The 21,348-nt window shown below is 38.3% G+C and overlaps 1 protein-coding gene across 4 annotated transcripts in view; it reads left to right on the forward strand.

Annotated features, from left to right (window-relative positions):
- The window catches only part of FOXJ3 (forkhead box J3), a 141,152-nt gene extending 120,326 nt beyond the window's left edge, over positions 1-20,826 (forward strand). For all 4 annotated transcript variants that reach the window (XM_043461694.1, XM_043461693.1, XM_043461696.1 and 1 more), the window contains 6 exons: positions 1,248-1,422; positions 3,558-3,983; positions 5,219-5,320; positions 5,670-5,861; positions 17,416-17,523; positions 17,823-20,826. In XM_043461694.1, coding sequence (XP_043317629.1) covers positions 1,248-1,422; positions 3,558-3,983; positions 5,219-5,320; positions 5,670-5,861; positions 17,416-17,523; positions 17,823-17,938 — 1,119 coding nt within the window. In that variant the 3' untranslated portion in view covers positions 17,939-20,826. The remainder of the gene's footprint in view (positions 1-1,247; positions 1,423-3,557; positions 3,984-5,218; positions 5,321-5,669; positions 5,862-17,415; positions 17,524-17,822) is intronic.
- Positions 20,827-21,348: the final 522 nt, after the last annotated feature.

The following is a 21,348-nucleotide window of genomic DNA, read 5'->3' on the forward strand; positions in this document are numbered from 1 at the left end:
ATATCAGGTAATAATTTGCTCCTTGTAAGGCCACTCATCATCCTTTGTTCTGGGGTAATCACAGTATTTTCAAAGGCCTAGGTCATTCTGCCATTGACACTTTTTTACATGGCCTGTGTGGAGACGTTTAAGGTCACTAGAGTGCCAGTTAGTGAAGCCATTGCCCTACACAAAATTCATATTTTTTCAGGTCATTGTAGACTCCTTGTGAGTATCATTTTGAAAGGCTGTATAAACTTATGGTCACTGAAAGTGAAAGTTGCTCAGCCATATCTGACTCTTTGTGACCTCATGGACAGTATGTAGCCCACCAGGCTCCTCTGTCCATGGGATTCTCCAGGCAAGAACACTGGAATGGGTAGCCATTCCATTCCTCAGGGGATCTTCCTGACCCAGGGATGGAACCCAGGTCTCCTGCGTTGCAGGCAGATTCTTTGCCATCTGAGCCCCCAGGGAAGCCCACTTATAGTCACTGCTCCTGTCTCATTTAATTTTGCAAAACACTAAAACATGGTGGTTTGTCACTGCTTAATATCTTTAAGAGATATTGCTGATCATGTTTCATTCATTTTATTTCTAGTTGTGCTGTCTTCAGAGGTAATTCTTACTTAGGTGTTCAAGGTACTCTTTTTCCCTTTCAGAGCTGAAGGCCCTGATCTGTTTTTCTCAGCATCTCCTTTGTCTTTTATCCTTCACTTCTCATTTCCCCAAAGTTTCATTTAAAAAGGAAAAATTCATCTACAAATGAGTTAGATGTATCGAAGTTCCTTGTTACTTTGGGCAGTGTCATGCAACCTGACTCAGCAATACTCATAGTATATAAGTACTTAAAGGTTAATTGAATAAACAGATGAGAAATGTTAGTTTCAGAGTATAGTGTCTTTGAGATGAGATTGCTTCTGTGGAAATTGAGATGAAAATTTCACAGAAACTGGAAGGGTTCCAGGCTTAATTTATCACTTATTATGACCTTGGGAAGCTCCTTTAACTTCTTTGAATACTTAACTCCTACTGTGAAATGTGGAGATTGGATTAGATATCTGTGATTCTTTAAGAGACAAGTTAACAATTTGTGGTGTGCCTTTTATGTGTATGCAGTTTAATAGATGATAGAAAAGCCAAAGGCAGGGAAGTTAATTCCTTTGGGTTCTATTTTCAGTTCTAGTATTTTTAGTTACATATTGTATGTAACAAACCAATTCTGATATAAAGCTACTAAATGAGTAGGTTTTTTCTTTTACTGTTAGGTGACAAATCATCCAGAACAAGTTTCTCAGTCATTAACGCCTCAGCAGCAGCCACAGTACAACCTTCCAGAACGAGATAAACAATTACTTTTCTCAGAATATAATTTTGAAGATCTCAGTGCCTCATTTCGGAGCCTTTATAAGTCAGTTTTTGAGCAGTCACTTAGTCAACAAGGTGAGTTTTAATACTTTTTTGTTAATTGTTTATTGAAATTTTTTAAAGAATTATTTTCAGATTACACTGTTATATTTCCTTAATCTTAGAACATTACCATCATGATAAGGATTGAATGCCTTTTATGCCTTTACTGTAGTCTGTATATATAAGAAATCTATCTCGTCATGCATGCCTACTTCATTTGATTACTACTGGTATCCTGGAGCACTGTGTTAAAGTATTTTGACACTGCATTTGTGGCATGTGGGAAAGACTGTCATGATCAGTTAGTGATGTCTAGCATGCGAAGTGTTTTGAGTGGTAAATGTGGCATCACAAGAGTAGATGTGCCTTGCTTTTCTGTCCTGACTGCTGTTATCAAAGAGATAGCTATTAGAGTATGGTAGCACCAAATTTGTGATTTCATATGTGACACATACAAGTAAACATCGTAGTTACTAGTCATTATTTTGTACAACATACTTAAGTCAGCTTTAACGCTAAAAGAGATACTGTTTGAGATGCAGTATTATATTTCAACCACATACTAGATTTTTGCATTTATGTTGGGGTTTCTCAGGTGCATTTATGTATTACTGTCCTGTCAGCTGCTGGTTTAATTTTAATCAGAGTCATAGGATAGAATCAAGATGTCTCATTGTTATTCGCCCATAGAACACTAGTCAGAAATTGTTGGGAACTCAAATATTGAGGCATTGCTTTGTTTGGCAGGTTAACTATATTCCAGGTCAGAGAGTATACCTGTTCACAGCAGTAGACAAAATAGAAAAAATCCCTTCCTTTACATTTTAATACATATCGCTGACAAATATTATGAAAGTTAATGTTATACGTAAATATTACATGTATTGGTGAGTATCAGTAGTTTGTATAGGAAGTTAGTTTTCTGGTTAAAGTAAGAGTCACGTGTTTTCTCAAATTTTATATTAAATTTTCTTTCTATAAAAGTGCCAAAAAAAAAAAAAAAACCACCCATATAAGACTTTGCTAAGCAGATCCAGCTTTGCTGATCTCAGTACAAAAATACTGGCTTTGAAATATCAGTGGTAACAATTTCTCATGTTTGAGCCCAAGATGGCTGGAATCCTTAAGACTAAGCAAAACAAACAAACAAACAACTAGGCATCTCTAGTGCTCTGTTTCATTACTTTTATGGAACATTCTTGAGACAGACACAGTTTAGTGGCTTGTAATCCTCACAACTCTTATGAAGCACGTACTGTTGTTATCCCTATTTATAATTGAGGTGATTGTGACTTGGTGAGGTTAATAACTCTCCAGAGTTACCAAGTGTATAAACTGTAGTGCAGAGATTTTAATTCTTCTTTTCTGGCATTAAGAAATATGTAATCTTAACCCTTAAACTGCCATATTGGATTTAAAGTTTTTGAAGTAGTCAAGAGAAAGAGATCAAAAATAAATGGGCTTTATTTCTACTCTCTTTTGCCGAAGGTGTTCAGATCTGTAGAGAACCATCTTGAATGTGACTCAGTACCTCATCCTCTTTTCCCTTAATGTTTAGTCATCTTTCAAGGGGCTTCCTTGGTGGTTCAGTTGGTAAAGAATCCACCTGCAGTGTGGGAGACCTGGATCCCTGGGTTAGGAAGATCCCCTGGAGGAGGGCATGGCAACCCACTCCAATATTCTTGCCTGGAGAATCCCCATGGACAGAGGAGCCTAGCAGGCTGCAGTCCATGGGGTTGTAAAGAGTCTGACGTGACTGAGCAACTAAGGACAGCACAGCACATCTTTCAAGACAACCCAGATATTATTGCCTTTTCAAAGAAGGCTTCCTTGTATTTCGATGCCCCTTCCTAGGTAGAACAGGGAAGAAGCAGAGTTTCTGTATTCCCTCTGATTACTTTTGCTTTAGTACTTACAATGTTGGACATAATCTCCTCAAGTGTTTGTTTCTTCCCCTCGGCCATGAGCTATTGAGGACAGAGAATGATGTTTCTTCTCGGTAACCCCAAAGCCCAGGGTATGGTGGATATTCTATCAGCACTTGTTAAACTGAACCAGAATTGCTTCCTGACAGCATATACTTTTGCTCTGTAAATAATTTTGCAAATGTTTGTCATAAAATACCACTGAAATCTGGCCATCAGTGATCTTGCTTTCTCTGTTTCCAGGTTTGATGAACATCCCTTCCGAGTCTTCCCAGCAGTCCCACACTTCTTGTTCCTATCAGCACTCTCCCAGCAGTACAGTGAGCTCTCACCCACACAGCAACCAAAGCAGCCTGACCAACAGTCACGGCAGTGGCCTCAACACCACGGGCAGTAATTCGGCTGCACAGGTCTCACTGTCACATCCCCAGATGCACACACAGCCGTCTCCACATCCGTCCCATCGACCGCATGGTTTACCGCAGCATCCACAGCGTCCCCAGCACCCAGCACCACACCCACCGCAACACAACCAGCTCCAGTCACCTCACCCCCAGCACCCGTCTCCACACCAACACATACAGCACCATCCGAACCACCAGCATCAGACGCATCAGACGCTGACACATCAGGCACCTCCACCCCCACAACAGGTATCCTGTAATTCTGGTAAGTTTTTGTCTTCTGACTTGTGTTTGGCTGTGAATGCCAGTCTCTTATCTGGGGCTTATATATGTTTTCTGTCCGTACTCTTCTAATCTGTCGTCTTTTATGTTTCCTTGCTGTAGTCCTATAGTTGTTTGTAAGTCATTTAATCCATAGATTAACCTGGATTATTGTCTTGATTACAATTTATTAATATAAGCAAACTCAGCAACCCTTGCAGGTTTTGGTTTTTAACTCCTTGTCCTTCTGGAAAATGAGCATTTTAAAGAAGAATGTAATGCACAGTCTGTCTGCAATCTATTGTGATTCAGTATGGTATAGAAGAAAGAGTATAGATTTGTGTCTGAAAGACACAATCCTCATTATGTGTTTCAATCCTCATTATGACTCTTAGATCTTTGGTGCAGTAACTCTTTTAGTCTTGTTATTTTTTTATCTATAAAAATAAAACAACACCAGTATACAGTGCTGTTATGAGGATCATATTGGAAATACAAATATAAAATGCCTAGTCTGGCGTGTCTGCTTAGTCACTCAGTCATGTCCGACTCTGTGATGCTATGGACTGTAGCCTGCCAGGTTCCTCTGTCTGTGGAATTCTCCAGGCAAGAATACTGGAGCGGGTAGCCATTCCCTTCTCCAGGGGATGTTCCCAACCCAGGAATCAAGTCCTGATCTCTTGAACTGCAGGCATATTCTTTACTGCCTGAGCCACCATGGAAGTCTTGTACTTTGTTGAATGTTCCCACTTTTTCTTTCTTTGCATATTCCTGCCAAGTGTTTCATTTAGAATGACAGATTCATACCCTGAATTTTTTTTTTTTTTTAAGTCTGTTGCTCATAAGATAGGTCTTGATGGTTTCTGGTGAGATGCTTAACTGACATTGCTCACAGACCAGGCAGTCTCTGCATTGCACAACTCCAAAGGGCGCCACAGACTTCTGCAAGGTGAATGGGGCCTCTTGGAATTTTGAAGAATACAACTGGGTTCAATTCTTGGATAAAACACAGTGGCCTTGTTAAGTTATGTCACCTCTAGGTTCAATTTCATTTATTTGTTAAGTGCAGAGAAATAATACCTTTCCTGCCTGTCTCACAGAACAGATTGCCCCAACACAAGATATGGTGGGTTTGAATCCATTTATAAAACTGGATTGGGATCAGCCAATACCAGGAATAAGGCTAGCTCAAACTTTTGCTATCCAAGATTTATAATATTGTCAGTATTATTTTTATAGGTGTTTCAAATGATTGGTATGCAACACTTGATATGCTCAAAGAAAGCTGTCGAATTGCCAGCAGTGTTAATTGGTCAGATGTAGACCTCTCACAGTTCCAAGGTGAGTATTGGTTCCTTCTGCCTTATAACCAAATATACATGATCATGTGTTTTTGAGTACACTGTAAGTTTCTTTGAAATATGCATCTCCTTATATAGTGTTTCTTTTACAATTGGTACTATGCTTAAAAACACTTTGTAAAATTCTTAATTAAGTCTTTTGGCCAGTTGATGTAGTGAATGGTCACAGACAAGAGATCTGAGGGAAATAAGAATCAGTCTGAATAATTTAGAAAATATCACAAGCAAAAGATGACCAGTGGAAATTTTGAGGGCTGGAAAAAAATTGCTGTTTTCTTTGCAATGTTTGCAGGACCATGCTAACAGTATTTTTAATGTTTTTCTCATAGGTTTGATGGAGAGTATGAGACAGGCAGATCTCAAGAACTGGTCTTTAGATCAGGTTCAATTTGCTGATCTCTGTTCTTCTCTTAATCAGTTCTTTACACAAACTGGCCTTATCCACTCACAGAGTAATGTACAGCAGAATGTCTGTCATGGTGCCATGCATCCAGCAAAACCTTCCCAACACATCGGAACAGGTGTGGCTTTAATTTTCTTCTTTAATTTCTCTCTTTTTCTCATTCATCTTCAGTAACTGTTTAGGGCAGCTTGATATGTTGTTAATGATAGAAGTGATCCATTTGTATCTTTTTATTTCTAAGAAATAAATGAAATCAAGTAATTTATTTAACTGTATATCTTAGAAAAAGTAAGATAAAAGAAACTTTTTATTTACTTATTTTATTGTTTGTGATCTTTAACCTTTCAAGTTACCAATCAAGAAAATGTCTTAAGGATATGTACATTTTAATTGTGATAAGAACATAGCTTTAAAGTGTTACCAGTTTAAATTTGTATAGACTTGCAATGAAAATCAACACATATTATATATCTTCTAAGAATGTTAAAATTAAAGTTAATTTATTTAAAGAGTATACATAATGGAAGTCTCATTTAAGTTTTACTCTGAACTCAAAATTTGTGCTCTGTATTTTTCATCTCACTTTTCTTCTTTTATTCTTTCCCCTTTATAGCCATCTCATTTATTCTGTGAGATTGCAGTGCCTACAGTTTTCTAAAGTTTATATTCTGAGTTTAATATCCAGGTTCTTTCTCTCTTCATTTTAATTTCTTGATGCCTTTTATATCCAAGTTGACTTCTTTCCTGTTCATTGTCTTGTTTTAAAACTTGATGCTGAAAAGCCCTCTTTTTCTATCCTGAGTTGCTTCATTCAGTTGTTATCCTAGCTTATTTCACATACTTGATCTTTCCATATGCTCTAGCCCTAGTCCTTTTTGTGAATCTTCATTTCTGTGTCTTTTTTTGTTTAGTTTATTTTTTAATTGAAGGGTAATTAATTTACAGAATTTTGTTGTTTCCTGTCAAACCTCAACATGAATCAGCCATAGACATACATACATCCCCTCCCTCTTGAGCCTCCCTCCCATCTCCCTCCCCATCCCACCCTTCTAGGTTGATACAGAGCCCCTGTTTGAGTTTCCTAAGACACAGGCAAATTCCCATTGGCTATCTATATTACATATGATAATGTAAGTTTCCATGTTACTTTCTCCATACATATCCCCCTCTCCTTCCCTCTCCCTATGTGCAGAAGTCTGTTCTTTATGTCTGTTTCTCCATTGCTTCCCTGTAAATAAATTCTTCAGTACCATTTTTCTAGATTCCATATATATGCGTTAGTATATGACACTTATCTTTCTCTTTCTGACTTACTTCACTCTGTATAATAGGTTCTAGGTTCATCTACCTCATCAGAACTGACTCAGATGTGTTCCTTTTTATGGCTGAGTAATATTCCATCATGTATATGTACCACAACTTCTTTATCCATTCATCTGTTGATGGACATCTGGGTTGCTTCCATGTTCTAGCTATTGTAAATAGTGCTGCAGTGAACATTGCGGTACATTTGTCTTTTTCAGTTTTGGCTTCCTCAGGGTATATGCCTATGAGTGTGCCTGCTAGGTCATATGGTGGTTTTATGTATCTATACACATCACATTTATCTGTTCATCTGTTAATAAACACTTGGGTTGCTTCCATGTTTTAGCTATTGTAAAAAAGGTTGTGTAACATGAAAGTACAAATATTTTGTAGGCCCTGCTTTCAGTTATTTTGGGTATATACTCAGAAGTGGAATTGCTGGATCCTATGCTAATTCTTTTTTTTTTTTTTCTTTTTTTTATGCTAATTCTTATGTTTCATTTTCTGAGAAACCATCATACTGTTTTTCATAGCAACTGTACCATTTTACATTCCCACTAACAGTCATAAGGGCTCTAATTCCTCTACATCCTTGCCAACATTTGTTATTTTCTCTTGTTTTAATAGTAGCTATTTCAGCGGGTGTGTGGTAGAGTCTCATTATAGTTTTGATTTGTATGGTTAATGATGTTGAGCATCTTTTCATCTTATTGGCCTTTTTTAAATCTTCTTTGGGAAATGTTCTTTGCCCATTTTTTGATCAAGTTTGTTTTTTTGTTGCTGAGTTTTAGGAATTCTCCTTATTTGTGAATATTAACTCCTTATGAATTATAAGATTTACATATATTTTCTCCCATTCTTTTGTTTTCTTTTTTACTGTGTTGTTAGTGTTGTTTATTTTTCTTTTGTTCTGTATACCTTCAGTATAATATCCAAGAAATCATTGTCAAATTCAATGTCATGAAGCTCTATTTTCTTCTAAGAATTTTAAAATTTTAGGTCTTACATATAAGTCTAACCATTTTGAGTGAATTTTTGTATATGGTGTTATATAGCAGTCCAATTTCATTCTTTTGTGTGTGTGTGTGTATCTAGTTTTCCTGTTACCATTTGTTGAAAAGACTGTCTTTTGCCCCATTGAATGGTCTTGAACAGCTTGTCAGAAATCATTCGACTATATATATATGTGTTGCTGGATTTTTTATTCTGTTTCGTTGGTCTTTATGCCAGTACATTGTCCAACTATGGTATCTTTGTAGTAAGTTTTGAAATAAGAAGTGTGATGGAACTCTGCTCAATGTTATGTGGCAGCCTGGATGGGAGGGGAGTTCAGGGGAGAAGGGATACATGTATGATTATGGCTGAGTCCCTTCACTGTTCCCCTGAAACTGTCACAACATTGTTAATCAGCTGTACTGCAATACAAAATAAAAAGCTCAAAAACAAAAAAAGAAGTGTAGTCCACCAGCTTTATTCTTTTTCTGGGTAGTTTTGACTGTTCAGGGTCTCTTGCGATTGCATATGAATTTTAGGATGGCGTTTTCTATTTCTACAAAGGTCATTGAGATTTTTTTAATATGGATTACATTGAATCTGTAGATTGCTTTGACATATTAAGTCTTGAAGTCCATAAACATGACATGTGTGTCTATGTCATCTTTAATTTTTTTTCATCAGTGTGTTGTAGTTTTCCTTGTACAAGTTTTTAATCTCTGTAAGTAAGTTAATTTATTCCTAAGTATTTTATTCTTTTTGATGTCACTGAAAATGGGATTTTTTGTTATTTCCTTTTCAGATTGTTCATATATAGGAATGTGATTGAATTTTTCATGTTGACTTTGTATCCTGCTGCTTTGCTGAATTCATTCCTTATAACAGTTTTTTGTGTGTAATCTTTAGGGATTTTTACACATGAAATTATATCTGTGAACAGAGATGAATTTACTTCTTCCTTTTCCAGTTGGATGCCCTTTGTTTCTCTTTTTTACCTAATTACTCTGGCTGGGATGTCCAGGATTGTGTTGAATAAAAGTGGTGAAAGTGGACATCTTTGCTTTGGTCTTAATCGTAGCGGAAAACCTTTCAGTCTTCTACTATTGAATATGATGTTTGTTATGGGATTTTCATACATGGCTTTTATTATGTTGAAGTGATTTCTTTCTATTCCTAATTTGTTGAGTGTTTTTATCATGAAAGGGCTTCCCTCGTGGCTCAGACAGTAAAGAATCTCCCTGCAATGCAGGAGATGTGGGTTTGATCCCTGGATTGGGAAGATCCCATGGAGAAGGGAATGACTACCCACTCTAGTATCCTTGACCTGGAGAATTCCATGTAAAGAGGAGTGTGGCAGACTACATCCCGTGGGGTTTCAAAGAGTCAGACACAACTGAGCAACTAACACCTTCACGCTTTTATCATGAAAGGTGTTGACTTTTGTCAAATCTTTTTCTGCATCAGTTCAGATGATTGTGTGGGTTTCCCCCCCCTTCATTCTGTTAATTTGGTTATATTACACTTAACAGTTTTAGTTCTTCAAATATGTGGTAGAATTCACCCATGAAGCCATCAGATCCTGGGATTTTCTTTGTACAGGTTTTTTTTTTTTTTTTTTTAATGTATTGAATCTTCTTACTCATTATAGGTCTGTTCAGGTTTCTTCTTTTTTCATTATTCAGTTTTTGTTGATTTTGTGTTTCTAGTAATTTGTCTATTTCATCTAGAGTGTCCAGTTTGTTGGTATACAGTTATTCAAAGAGTTCTCATTCTTTTTATTTCTGTAGAATTAGTAGTAATGTTACTATTTTGAGTTCTCATGTTAGTAATTTGGATCTGTCTTTCTTAGTCTATTTAGTTAAAGCATTGTCAGCTTTGTTTTTTTCTGAAGAACCAACTTCTGGTATTACAGATTTTTCTGTAATGTTTTACTGTTCTCTATTTCATTTATCTCTGCTCTAATCTGTACTACTTCTTCCTGTCTGCTGGCTTTGGGTTTGGTGTCTTCTTTTTGTAGGTCTGTTTTTTAATGTAAGTCTTTATAGCTATAAATTTCTGTCTCAAAACTGCTTTTGCAGTTTCCTATAGGTTTTGGTATGTTCTGTTTTTGTTTGTATTATCTCTCAAGTATGTTCTGATTTCCCTTGCGACTTCTTTAATCCATTGGTTAAGTGTGTTAATTTCCACAAATCTGATAATTTTCCTGTTTTACTTCTTTTTTTGATTAATTTGTCCCGCTGTGGTCAGAGACTTCCCTGGTGGTCTAGTGGCTAAGACTCCATGCACGGTATACAGAGGGCCCAAATTGAATCCTTGGTCAGGGAACCCGTATGCCACAACTAGGATTGAAGATCTTCCATGCAATAGCTAAGACCCAGTTCATCCAAATAAATAAATATTTTTTAGAAATCTGTTGAGACTTGATTTATAGCCTAACATGGTTTATTCCGGAAAATATCTGATGCACTTGAGAAGAATGTTTATGCTGTTATTGTTGGGTAGAATGTTCTATATATGTCTATTAGATCTAGTTGGTTTATCATGTTAAATCCTCTGTTTGCTTATCTTCTGTCTGGTTGTTCTATCCATTATTGAAATAATGGGTATTTAAGTCTCCAACTATAATTGTAGAGCTGTTTATTTCTCTTTTCAATTCTGTTTTTGCTTCATGATTTTTGCAGTCTATTATTAGGTGCATAAATGTGCATAAACAATTATAAATGTTTATAATTGTTCTGTCTTGCTGTATTGCCCCTTTTGTTGATATATAATATCCTTTACAGGGAGTAAGACTTTACAAGATATCTCATAACCTTTTTTGGTTTAAAGTCTTTTGTCTGTTATTAGTACAGCAATCTCTGCTCTCCTTTGGTTGCTATTTGCATGGAATATCTTTTCATCCTTTCACTTTCAATCTGTTTGTGTCTTTGGATCTCAAGTGAGTCTCTTATAGTCAGCATATGGTTGGATCATGTGTTCTTATCCATTCTGCCAATCTCCATCTTTTGATAAGTTTGATCCGTTTATATTTAAAAGAATTATTGGTAAGAAGTGACTTTTATATTTTACTATTTGTTTCCTATTCGTTGTGGCTTTTTTTGTCCCTTATTTCCTGCATTACTATCGTCTTTTGTGTTTAGTTGATTTTTTGTAGTGAAATGTTTAAATTCCTTTCTCATTTCTTTGTATATTCTGTAGCTGTTTCTTTGTGGTTACCATGGCAATTGAGTTTAACATTCTAAAATTACAATACACTAATTTGAATTTATATCAGTGTAACTTCTATAGCATATGAAAGCTCTGTTCCTTTTCGTCTTCACCTCTGCCTCTGTTGGTTGTCGATGTCTCAGAATTACATGATTCTACATTGTGTGCCCAAAATATACACTGATAGTTATTTTAAATGTGTTAGTCTCTTAAATTATATATAAAACATGTGAAGCTGCAAACCAAAGTTACAGTAATATGAACTTTTATACTAATAGCTTTTAGAAAACATATTAGCATGTTAAATCATATATAGAACAAAAAGTGGAGTTAAAAATCATTGTTATGATAATGCTATCTCCATAATTGCACATGTATTTACCTTTATTGAGATCTTTATTTTTTCTCATGACTTTAAGTTACTATCTAGTGTCCTTTGATTTCTTCTTGCAAGACTCTCTTGACCATTATCTTCCAGGACAGGTCTAACAGTAACAAACTGCCTTAGCTTTTACTCATCTGGGAATGTCTTAATTTCTGCCTCACTCTTGAAAGGACACTTTTACCAGCTGTAGGATTCTTTGTTGACAGGTTTTTTTTGTTTCCTCTCTCTCTCAGCACTTTGAATAGATTGACCTTCTGGCCTCTGAAATTTCTGATGAGAAATCTGCTTATTGTCTTAATTGAGGATTCCTTGTATGTGACAAGTCACTTCTTTCTTGCTGCTTTCAAAATTCTCTCTTTATCTTTGTCTTTTGAAAATATACTTGTAATGTGTCTTGGTGTGGGTTCCTCTGACTTCATCTTACTTGGAGTTCAGTGAGCTTCCTGGATGTTTATAGTCCTGTCTTCCATCAAATTTGGAAGATTTTCACCTACTATGTGTTCAGATAGTCTTTCTACCCCTTTTCTTTCTTTTTTTCAGGAACTCCCAGAATGCATAATTGGGCTGCTTGCTAGTGTCTGACAGGTCCCTTAGGCTCTGTCTGCTTTTCTTCAGTATTTTTTCTTTCTGTTAATCTGTCTCAGTAATTTTCATTGTCCTATCCTCTCTTCAAGCCTGCTGATTGTTTTCCTCTGCCTGCTCAGGCCTTCTTAAGTCCCATCCTCTGCTGTCCTGTCAGAGTGGCCAGGTATCTCTTATGGATTCTCTCTAGACTGAGATCCTGGATTATTTTCTTAAAGCCCTTTGTTCCTAGACTTCTGTGGTCATTTCTTTTTGATCCTTGATCTTTACTATTGTGTTCTGGTTTTTGTTGTTGCTCAGTCGTGTCTGATTCTTTACAACCCCATGGACTGTGGGACACTAGACTTCCTGTCCTTCACTGTCTCCCAGAGTTTGCTCAGACTCATATGTCCATTGAGTCAATGATGCCATCCAATCATCTCACCCTCTGTCACCCCTTTCTCCTCCTGCCCTGAATCTTTTCCAGTCTCAGGGTCTTTGAGTGGGCTGTTTGCATCAGGTGGCCAGAGTATTGAAACTTCAGCATCAGTCCTTCCAGTGAACACCCAAGATTGATTTCCTTTAGGATTGACTGGTTTGATCTCCTTGCAGTCCAAGGGACTCTCAAGAGTCTTCTCCAGCACCACAGTTCAAAAGCATCAATTCTTCGGTGCTCAGCTTTCTTCAGAGAGTTGTTTAGAGATGTGTCCAACTCTTACATCCATACATGACTACTGGAAGAACCATAGCTTTGACTAGACGGATCTTTGTTGACAAAGTAATGTCTCTACTTTTTAATATGCTGTCTAGGTTGGTCATAGCTTTTCTTCCAAAGAGCAGCATCTTTTAATTTCATGGCTGCAGTCACCATCTGCAGTGATTTGGGAGCCCAAGAAAATAAAGTCTGTCACTGTTTCCCCATCTATTTGCCATGAAGTGATGGGACTGGATGGCATGATCTTAGATTTTTGAGTGCTGAGTTTTAAGTCAGCTTTTTCACTTTCCTCTTTCACCTTCATCAAGAGGCTCTTTAGTTCCTGTTCACTTTCTACCATAAGGATGGTGTCATCTGCTTATCTGAGGTTATTGATATTTCTCCCGGCAGTCTTGATTCCAGCTTGTGCTTCATCTAGCGTGACATTGTGCATGTTATACTCTGCATATAAGTTAAATAAGCAGGATAACAACATACAGCCTTGACATGATATACCCCTTTCTCTATTTTGAACCAGTCTGTTGTTCCATTTCTGGTTCTGTTACTTCTTGGCCTGCATGCAGGTTTCTCAGGAGGCAGGTGAGGTGGTCTGGTATTCCCATCTCTTTAAGAACTTTCCACAGTTTGTTGTGACCCATACAGTCAAAGGCTTTAGCATAGTCAATGAAGCAGAAGTAGATATTTTTTTGGAATTCTCTTGCCTTTTCTCCGACCCAGCAGATGTTGGCAATTTGATCTCTGGTTCCTCTGCCTTTCCTAATCCAGCTTGTACAACTGGAAGTTCTTGGTTCATGTACTGTTGAAGCCTAGTTTGAAGGATTTTGAGCATTACCTTGCTAGCATGTGAGATAAGTGCAATTGTGTGGTAGTTTGGATATTCTTTGGCATTGCCCTTCTTTGGAATTGAAATGCAAACTGATCTTTTCCAGTCCTGTGGCTATGATTTTCTTAATTATTTCCTGCCATCTTTCATTTTTATTCTCAGCACTTCCCTTCCTGCTAGGGTCCCCCAATTCCTTCTTGATTCTTAGTGCTATTCCATTCACAGCCTGCCAGACGCAGAAGACCTATAGTTTTCCCATAGTGTTTGTCTCCGAACTTTAGACTTTTCCTTCTGAGTCAAAAGAACTTTAGCCAGCCCTGGCCTGGTAAGCCATGTTGATCAACTCTGGTGTTAAGTATCTGTCACCTCTTGGCTGTTGATGTCTGTTCAACAGACACTCAGCTTTTGTTTTGTTTTTTTTTTACATGCCTGCCTGCTGCTTTCTGTTTTAAGTCCTAGCCATTTTGTGTCATTCTTTTATTCTCCTCCTTGCATCCCTCTTTATTTCACATTTATTCAGGTATCTCATTTCTCTCATCTCTATCCCCCAATAATTCTTCACCACATTTTCTTAGAAATGTAGTGTAAGAGGGGACTTCTCAGAGAGCTGTTATTTTTATCCTTTTATTTAACAAGTAAGGACACTGTGATCCAAAGAGAGAAAGTGATTTGCCTAAGATGGCAAAGTTCATTTGGATATAGATCTTGACTCCCAGAATATAGCCTCTCCATATCATTCAAACTCTTCCTGTCCTGTATGTTTTCAAGACTCTCCTTTTGATAAATACCTCTTTGGGCTTCTTAGAGATGCCAGAAATTAGTGTTATAATGTGTTCATGTAGAAGGGGAAAGAAGTAAAGGATGTTGTAACACACCAGTGTATTGCCTCTTACTCCTAAATTGTTTTACCTGTATTTACAGTTTGTCTTGTCCAGTAATGTTTAAGTCCTCTAGTGGTGCTGTTCTTAATGTGATACTCCACTTAAAGGTCATTAAATACAAATAGGTGTGCATGCGTTCATTCAGCAAACGTTTGTTTACAGCTTTCCTATGGCTGACTATATAGTGGGAACTAGGAATAATGAGTTCTCTCCCAAATAGTCACTGATCTCAAGGGGCTCACAGCCTGATAAGATTTGAGACAAGTCTATCAAGAAATACTGTATTATGAGGACTACATTTCTGCCACAGGGCAATGAGAATAAGAGAAAAGGGCTTACCTGTTTTGGGGAGAAAGAAAAGCTTTGTACAAGATGATACATTTCAGCTGGACTTCGCAGTTTAAGTGGGATTCTCTGTGACAGAGAAGTCTGATCACTTCTCTGCCCAAAACCTTTCATTAGTGCCCATTTTTCTCAGTAAAGACCGAAGTCCTTATACTGTGGCCCTACGTAGTCTGCTCCCCCATTACTCTCTGGCCTTGTCTCCTTTCCCACCCCCTCCTGTCAGCCCTGCTTCTGCACTGCTGGCCTCCCTGCTGTTACTTGAACACTCCAGACATACACCGCCTACCTCAGGGCCTCCATACTTGCTCTTTCCTCTGTCTTGAGCGACTTCCCCAGATAGACACATGACTCAAGTTTTTCCCTAAAAAAGCACCTACTCAAGTGATGACTTCCCTGATCATCCTACTTAAATAGTGCCTACTGTCCAGCACTCCTTTTCCCCCTCCTTGCCTTATTTTCCTCCATAGTGTGTATAATGTGCTATTTAATTTATGTTTCTCCCTTCCTCCCATCTTCATCCTTCCCAATAATCTGAAAACAAGTTCCAAAAAGACTGGGAGTTTTATTTTTCATTTACACTTACTAGCACAAATACTTCTTAAATGAATGAATGGTCATTCAACAAAAGTCTGCTTTTAAGAAATACGTTTTGTGATTAGATTTGTTGTTGAAATATAGTTGATTTGCAATATTAGCTTTAGGTGTGCAGCACAGTGTAGATTTTTAAATTCTCATGACTACATTCTAAATATTATAGGATCTCAGAAATCTTTGTAAACTGCTTTGTAAGTTAATTTTTTGCTTAGAAAGTCCAAGTACACGCTCATTGTTCAGTCTGTAATGAGAACATGGTGGAGGGGGGGATGAGAAGTAATGAGAATCTCTCCATGAAAATAAAAGTGTTATGAATGTGACAGTTTCAAAAAGTTAAGGCCACTTGTTTAATGTGGGTGTCAGTTTATGCCCATCATCTTGTTTATTTTCATAATTCTTCCCTAATTCTCACCTGTCTCCTCCTTTACTCAGAGGAGTGAAGCCCCGTAGCCTGATTCAGCCTTAAGAAAGAACATGAGCCACAAATGTGAAGGCTGGTCAGTACTTGGCAGAACTTTTTGTCCTGCAAAAATACACTAGAGTTACAACTTCGTATAACTTTTCTCTTCTTCTCAAGTCTTCCGTATGGCAGATTGGTCAAAGACCTCAGTTCTGACTTTAAACTTTTCTATAAAAAAGCATGTCATCTTGGGAGACAGTAGCTGGAAGTCAGAAGTCTTGGGTTCTCTCCCTGGTTCTTTCCCTTCTTCTCTTGTCTCACTTCCTCACCTGTATGAACAGAAGTAGGGCTGGGTTAGATTATTTCTGAGGCTGTCTCAAGCTTGGACAGTCTTAACTTTCCAGTGGCAGGTGGAAACTCGGAGTGGCCAAAGATAGTGTGCCCTACCTTGAATACAAAAGGAAGATTTTTCTTCTCTTTCTGTTTTCTCTGGGAAAATGATCACTGTTTGCTAGTTTGATTACGGTATTCCTAGAGTGCAAGTGTAGTCTTTGTGAAACACTAGCATACCTTAGGGGGAAAGCCTTTCCAGGATTCCAGATGTCTCATAATGTAAAACTGATGTGACGATGGTTCTTCCGCAGGAGTTAATGTGGGTGCCTGCGTGATGCTTCCTCCCCTCCCTTTCTGTTTGCATTAGGATGCAATGTAATTGATGTTTTGGAGCTGTTATACTTGATGACTGCTGTCAGTGAAAGCATATTAATTTAAGAACCCTCTGAAGTGCTATTTAAATAAGATCTATATTTCCCATTTTCACACTTCTAAATAATACATTGTTAATCACTTTTGAGGTGGCTCTTTTACTTTATATAAATCTTTCCTATCATTTTGGGCCTTCAGTCACTTTGTTAATCAGCTTGGGCACACTGAGGTCTGCTTTCAGGATGAGAACATCAGGGCAGTAGAGACAACTGTTACTGGAAAGAACCTATGAGTTAGAGCTGAATTGTAGCCTCTGTCAAATTGCTGTGTCTTTGGACAAGTCAGCTCAGCCTTCTGAGCATCAGTTGCCTCATCCATAAAATGAGATAATCCCTGTCTTGCCTTCATTGTGGGCCTACAGGGAGACTCAGATGAACTAATGAATATGAAAATGCTTTTGAGCTATGATAAGGTATGTAACAACAACAGACATAACTGGCCTGCATGCTTCCATAGAATTAGAGGTGGTGCCAGAATTAGCACCAGTGTACTCACACCCATCCCGGCACCCTGTCTGAAAATCCAGCATCACCTCTGGCAGAGTTTTAGCATCCAGAAGGAGAGAATCTCCCTTCTGTTTTCATCTTCACTTTACCTGCTTAATTTAGTTTTAGGTAACAATTCTATTAAGATTTTTGTGCTTGATTTGTTACTTATGGTAATAGGTTTTCCTTCTTTGTTCTTTTCAATCTGATTAGGAAATCTGTACATAGACTCCAGGCAAAATCTCCCTCCTTCAGTGATGCCGCCCCCTGGTTATCCTCACATCCCACAGGCACTCAGCACTCCAGGAACAACAATTGCAGGTAATTTGAGGCATGATGTGTTGGGGTTGGTGCTCAGAGTTTAATACTGAAAGGCTTTTTTAGCTTTCCCAGCGGTGAATGAGGCTACCTCAGGAGGGAGTGAACTCCCTGTTTCAGAGAGAGGGGTGGGGTGCAGAATACGTATAAAACGAGGATCATAAGGGAACCTTGTAGAGACTTCTGGGGGATTAGTGAGAGCGTGTGCGTTGAGTTCCTGGCACGAAGAAGTGTTCAGGTGTTTGTTTCTACTTCCTTTCTCCCCTCGCAAGTCACTGCTGATGTTGCCTCCTTCCTTCCAGGCCATCACGGAGCCATGAGCCAGCAGCACATGATGCCTTCCCAAGCCTTCCAGATGCGGCGCTCTCTTCCTCCGGATGACATCCAGGATGACTTTGATTGGGATTCCATTGTGTAGAGCGTGTTTTTCAAGGCACCAGACCCAGAGTCACCTTTCTGTGCAGTGGAAGGGAAAAGTTTAAGAGAATCCAGTTGAGAAAACAAAGTTGCTAATCATTTTACCAATGTTATAAAAAAATTTTTTGAAGACAATCAAGAAGATTTTAGCTGGATGACTTACTGCTTTTATCTGACCCAGACGAGTACTACATGTTTGTCTCCCGCCAGCTGCCCTATGTAGCTCCTAACTGTTGTGTGATTTGAACAGCTTTTGCATATTGTGTCAGTTTGATGTTGACCACAAGTGCCAGACTGATTTTTCAGACAGAGCCTGTTTTGCTGCAAGCAGTTTATAGATGCATATGTATAAATATGTGTACAAAAATTACTAAAAGCCTTCAGTTTTTTTCTAATTGGATTATTATGTCTTGAGAAGAAAGTTACTGTGAGTTTTTATTCCTTGTTAGGCTATTTTCTGCAGGATGCTTTTAACTGATGTAGGCAACTGAAAGGAAATAGATTTTTTTCAAAGCCCAGTTCCCCTTATTGAAAATCTTTTTTGGAAATGTGAGTATTGAGTTCTCCTTAGTAAGTCATAGAGAACCCAGAGTTTGATACTCTCCAAACAATCTAAAGGGGCATGTTGTTCCAGAGGAGCAGGAAGGACTGACCGGATGTTTTTTGATGCCTGGGGGATTCTAGAGTTCGTGTTGTACCTTGTCAGCATCTGTTTTTCTAAGTCTACACTGTCTGCCAATTCTAAATGTGTTTGATTGATTAGAATCTGGGCATTCTTGGCTTTTTAAACAAATCAGTGTCTCCACATTCACTTACGTATTTATTATTCAAAAGTGTTATTTTAATATTTATTGCTATCTTCTGTGAATGCCCAACTCCTGTTGGCATTAAGAAGAAATGCAGTGTCTGCAAGCACAGAATTAGTTTTCTTGATAAGAGTTTACAGACAAGACAATCAGAGATTGTGTCTTTCTCTTTGTCATTATTCCTGCCTTGTGAGTATATTCTCTATCTTTGCGTTCCTGCTGATTGAGACATTAGCTCAGTAAGATTTTCTGGAATTTGAATCTGAGCTCATTTGGGCAACAGAACAGCAGGGCAGTGCTTGTAAAGCAACTCCCCGCCCCCGCGTTCTCTTTCCATTTAGGGAGCACTGAAAGGCGCGTAGAGCCACACGTGGGTTTTATTTGCCTCACTCTCCAGTGCAGTTATTGTCGCTGGCCTGCTGTTTCTGTTGTCCTGTGTGTCTGTGTATGCATGCCATTTGGTTCCTTTCTTTGAATGCAGCCTGCATCTTAGGATTTTTTATTAGTTTGTTTTTTTGGTTGTTGTTTTGTTTTGTTTTATATCACAGTGATTTTGCATGGATTGATTGTCTTAGTTTTATAATGAAACTGAGAGAAATGAGATTTCTTTTTTCAATGAATAGATTTTGAATTGGTTCTTTAGGCCAAAAACAGATTTTTTTTTTCTCAGTTCTAATGGGAAAATAAAATGTTCCATCAAATCAAGGAGTACTAACTGCTCACTGGTTGCTCTTTAGCATTACTAGTCTGTCAGCCATGCTTAAGTCACTTTAATTACCCTTACTGATTCTGTGATTAAGTAATCTCTACTTGGACTAAGCAAAACATCTTTATTTCTCTGTGTGTATGTGAGAGTGTTTGTGAACGTCCGTGGGTATTTTTTTAATGGAGTGTTGCCTTGAATGAGTTACTGGGAAGCCAGCCATGGTAAGGGCTGGTGAGGTTGGGGAGAAAGGAAGGGCTCTATGTTCCTGTTGTTTGGACCCTGCTTGGCATGAAAAAGGAAATTCAGTTCCAGTCCCTTGGATCAGTAAAAATCGGGGGATTCTGGAAAGGCAGCCAATAGGCCCCTGTTGGATGGATCAGAGGCAAAATGAGATAGCAGCCTGCAGAGAAAAAGCTTGGGAAAAAAGGGGGGAGGGTGATTCTTAGTCTGCACAAGTCATTGTTCTCTAGATACCAAAATAGCTGTTTTGAAACTTTAAATTGTGTGGGTAGCAGTGTGCACTTTAAACAATTTGAGTATTGGAATGCAGTAGCTTATACTGAGTGATTCAAGTAGAAACCACTGATGAAGATTTTACAAATTGTGTGAGGCTAATTTCCCATTCAGCAATCATTTACTGATTTGCAGTGATGAATATTTTTGTGACAATTTAAACTTACCATGAATGGCCCTGGAGGCAGAGCCTCCACCCAGACCATCCCACTCTAGTTAATGCACATGAGTGGGAAGCCCAGGACAGGCCTCCTGGTGGTTCCGGCCAGACACAGCTACCTGGCGAGGTGCACCGCATCCCTCTAGTGGCTGTCTCAGTGGGTAGTTGTCATTGCAAAGCAAGTTCTGTCTTGGGCTTAAATTGACTGAAGACTTGGGGAAAAGAATGAAATGCATATAATCAAATGGGGGCACTCTGTCCAGGAGAATAATCCGACTGGCATTTGTGGCAGTTTTTGAAATGTAAATGTATTCATGTGTGTTCTTGTAAATACATGTCTTTCAGATGTCCTTTGAAGTGGGAGGGAATCAATCTGGGGATTATTTCAAATGGAATAGAGTATTTTGATATTGTTCATTCAGAGGGTGATGTGTACATATCTATATTGTATATATGTGATGAAATGCATTGGCTTTTTGTGCAAACACAATCTGCTCTCTGTACTGCTGTTGGCCAGTCAGTGTTTTAATGTTTCTACAGTTTTGCTATTGCACGATTTCATATTTTGCCTCTATGATGAACGGCACCCATTCTTTGTAACTGTTTAGTGCTGTAAAGAAATATTCCAAGTGTCATTAGGATTGTTGCTGCCAGAAGTGATATGCATGAATGGCACTTAAAATAAATATATTATGTTAACTCTATTTACAACACCAATTGGTCTGTGTCATTTGCTGCAGTTGAGGGAACAAGATTGGAGCTAGTCCAGAAGCAGAAAGCCTGCAGTCTTTCCTTCCTTGGAGTCTTGGAGATTGTGTCCCATGTATTGCTGCCTCAGAACAGTCATTGCTGCTGTTTACTGACCATCTCACTTGCTCTGTGAACTTGGGGAAATTATTTCCTTTCTCTCAGCCTCATTTTCCTCATTTACAGTTCCTATAAAGTGAGAATAATACCTGCCTCCTACAGTTGTAGAGGGATTAAATTAATTAAGGCATTTAGGACAGCACCCGGCACATAAAAAGTACTCAGTATGTGCCAGGTGCTATGCTAAGTAGATACTGTTACCATCATCTTACCTGTGGGAACAACTCACACAGAGGTGTGAAAGCATCCCCAGATCCTTTGTTGACAAGTGGTAGAGCCATAAGGTTTGAATCCAGATCACTTGACTCCAGCCTCGTGTTCCCTTACACCCTCCACATTACTTCAGGGGAATTTCCCCA

This window comes from Cervus canadensis, chromosome 2 (genome assembly GCF_019320065.1).
Source record: "Cervus canadensis isolate Bull #8, Minnesota chromosome 2, ASM1932006v1, whole genome shotgun sequence".
Lineage (NCBI taxonomy): Eukaryota > Metazoa > Chordata > Mammalia > Artiodactyla > Cervidae > Cervus > Cervus canadensis.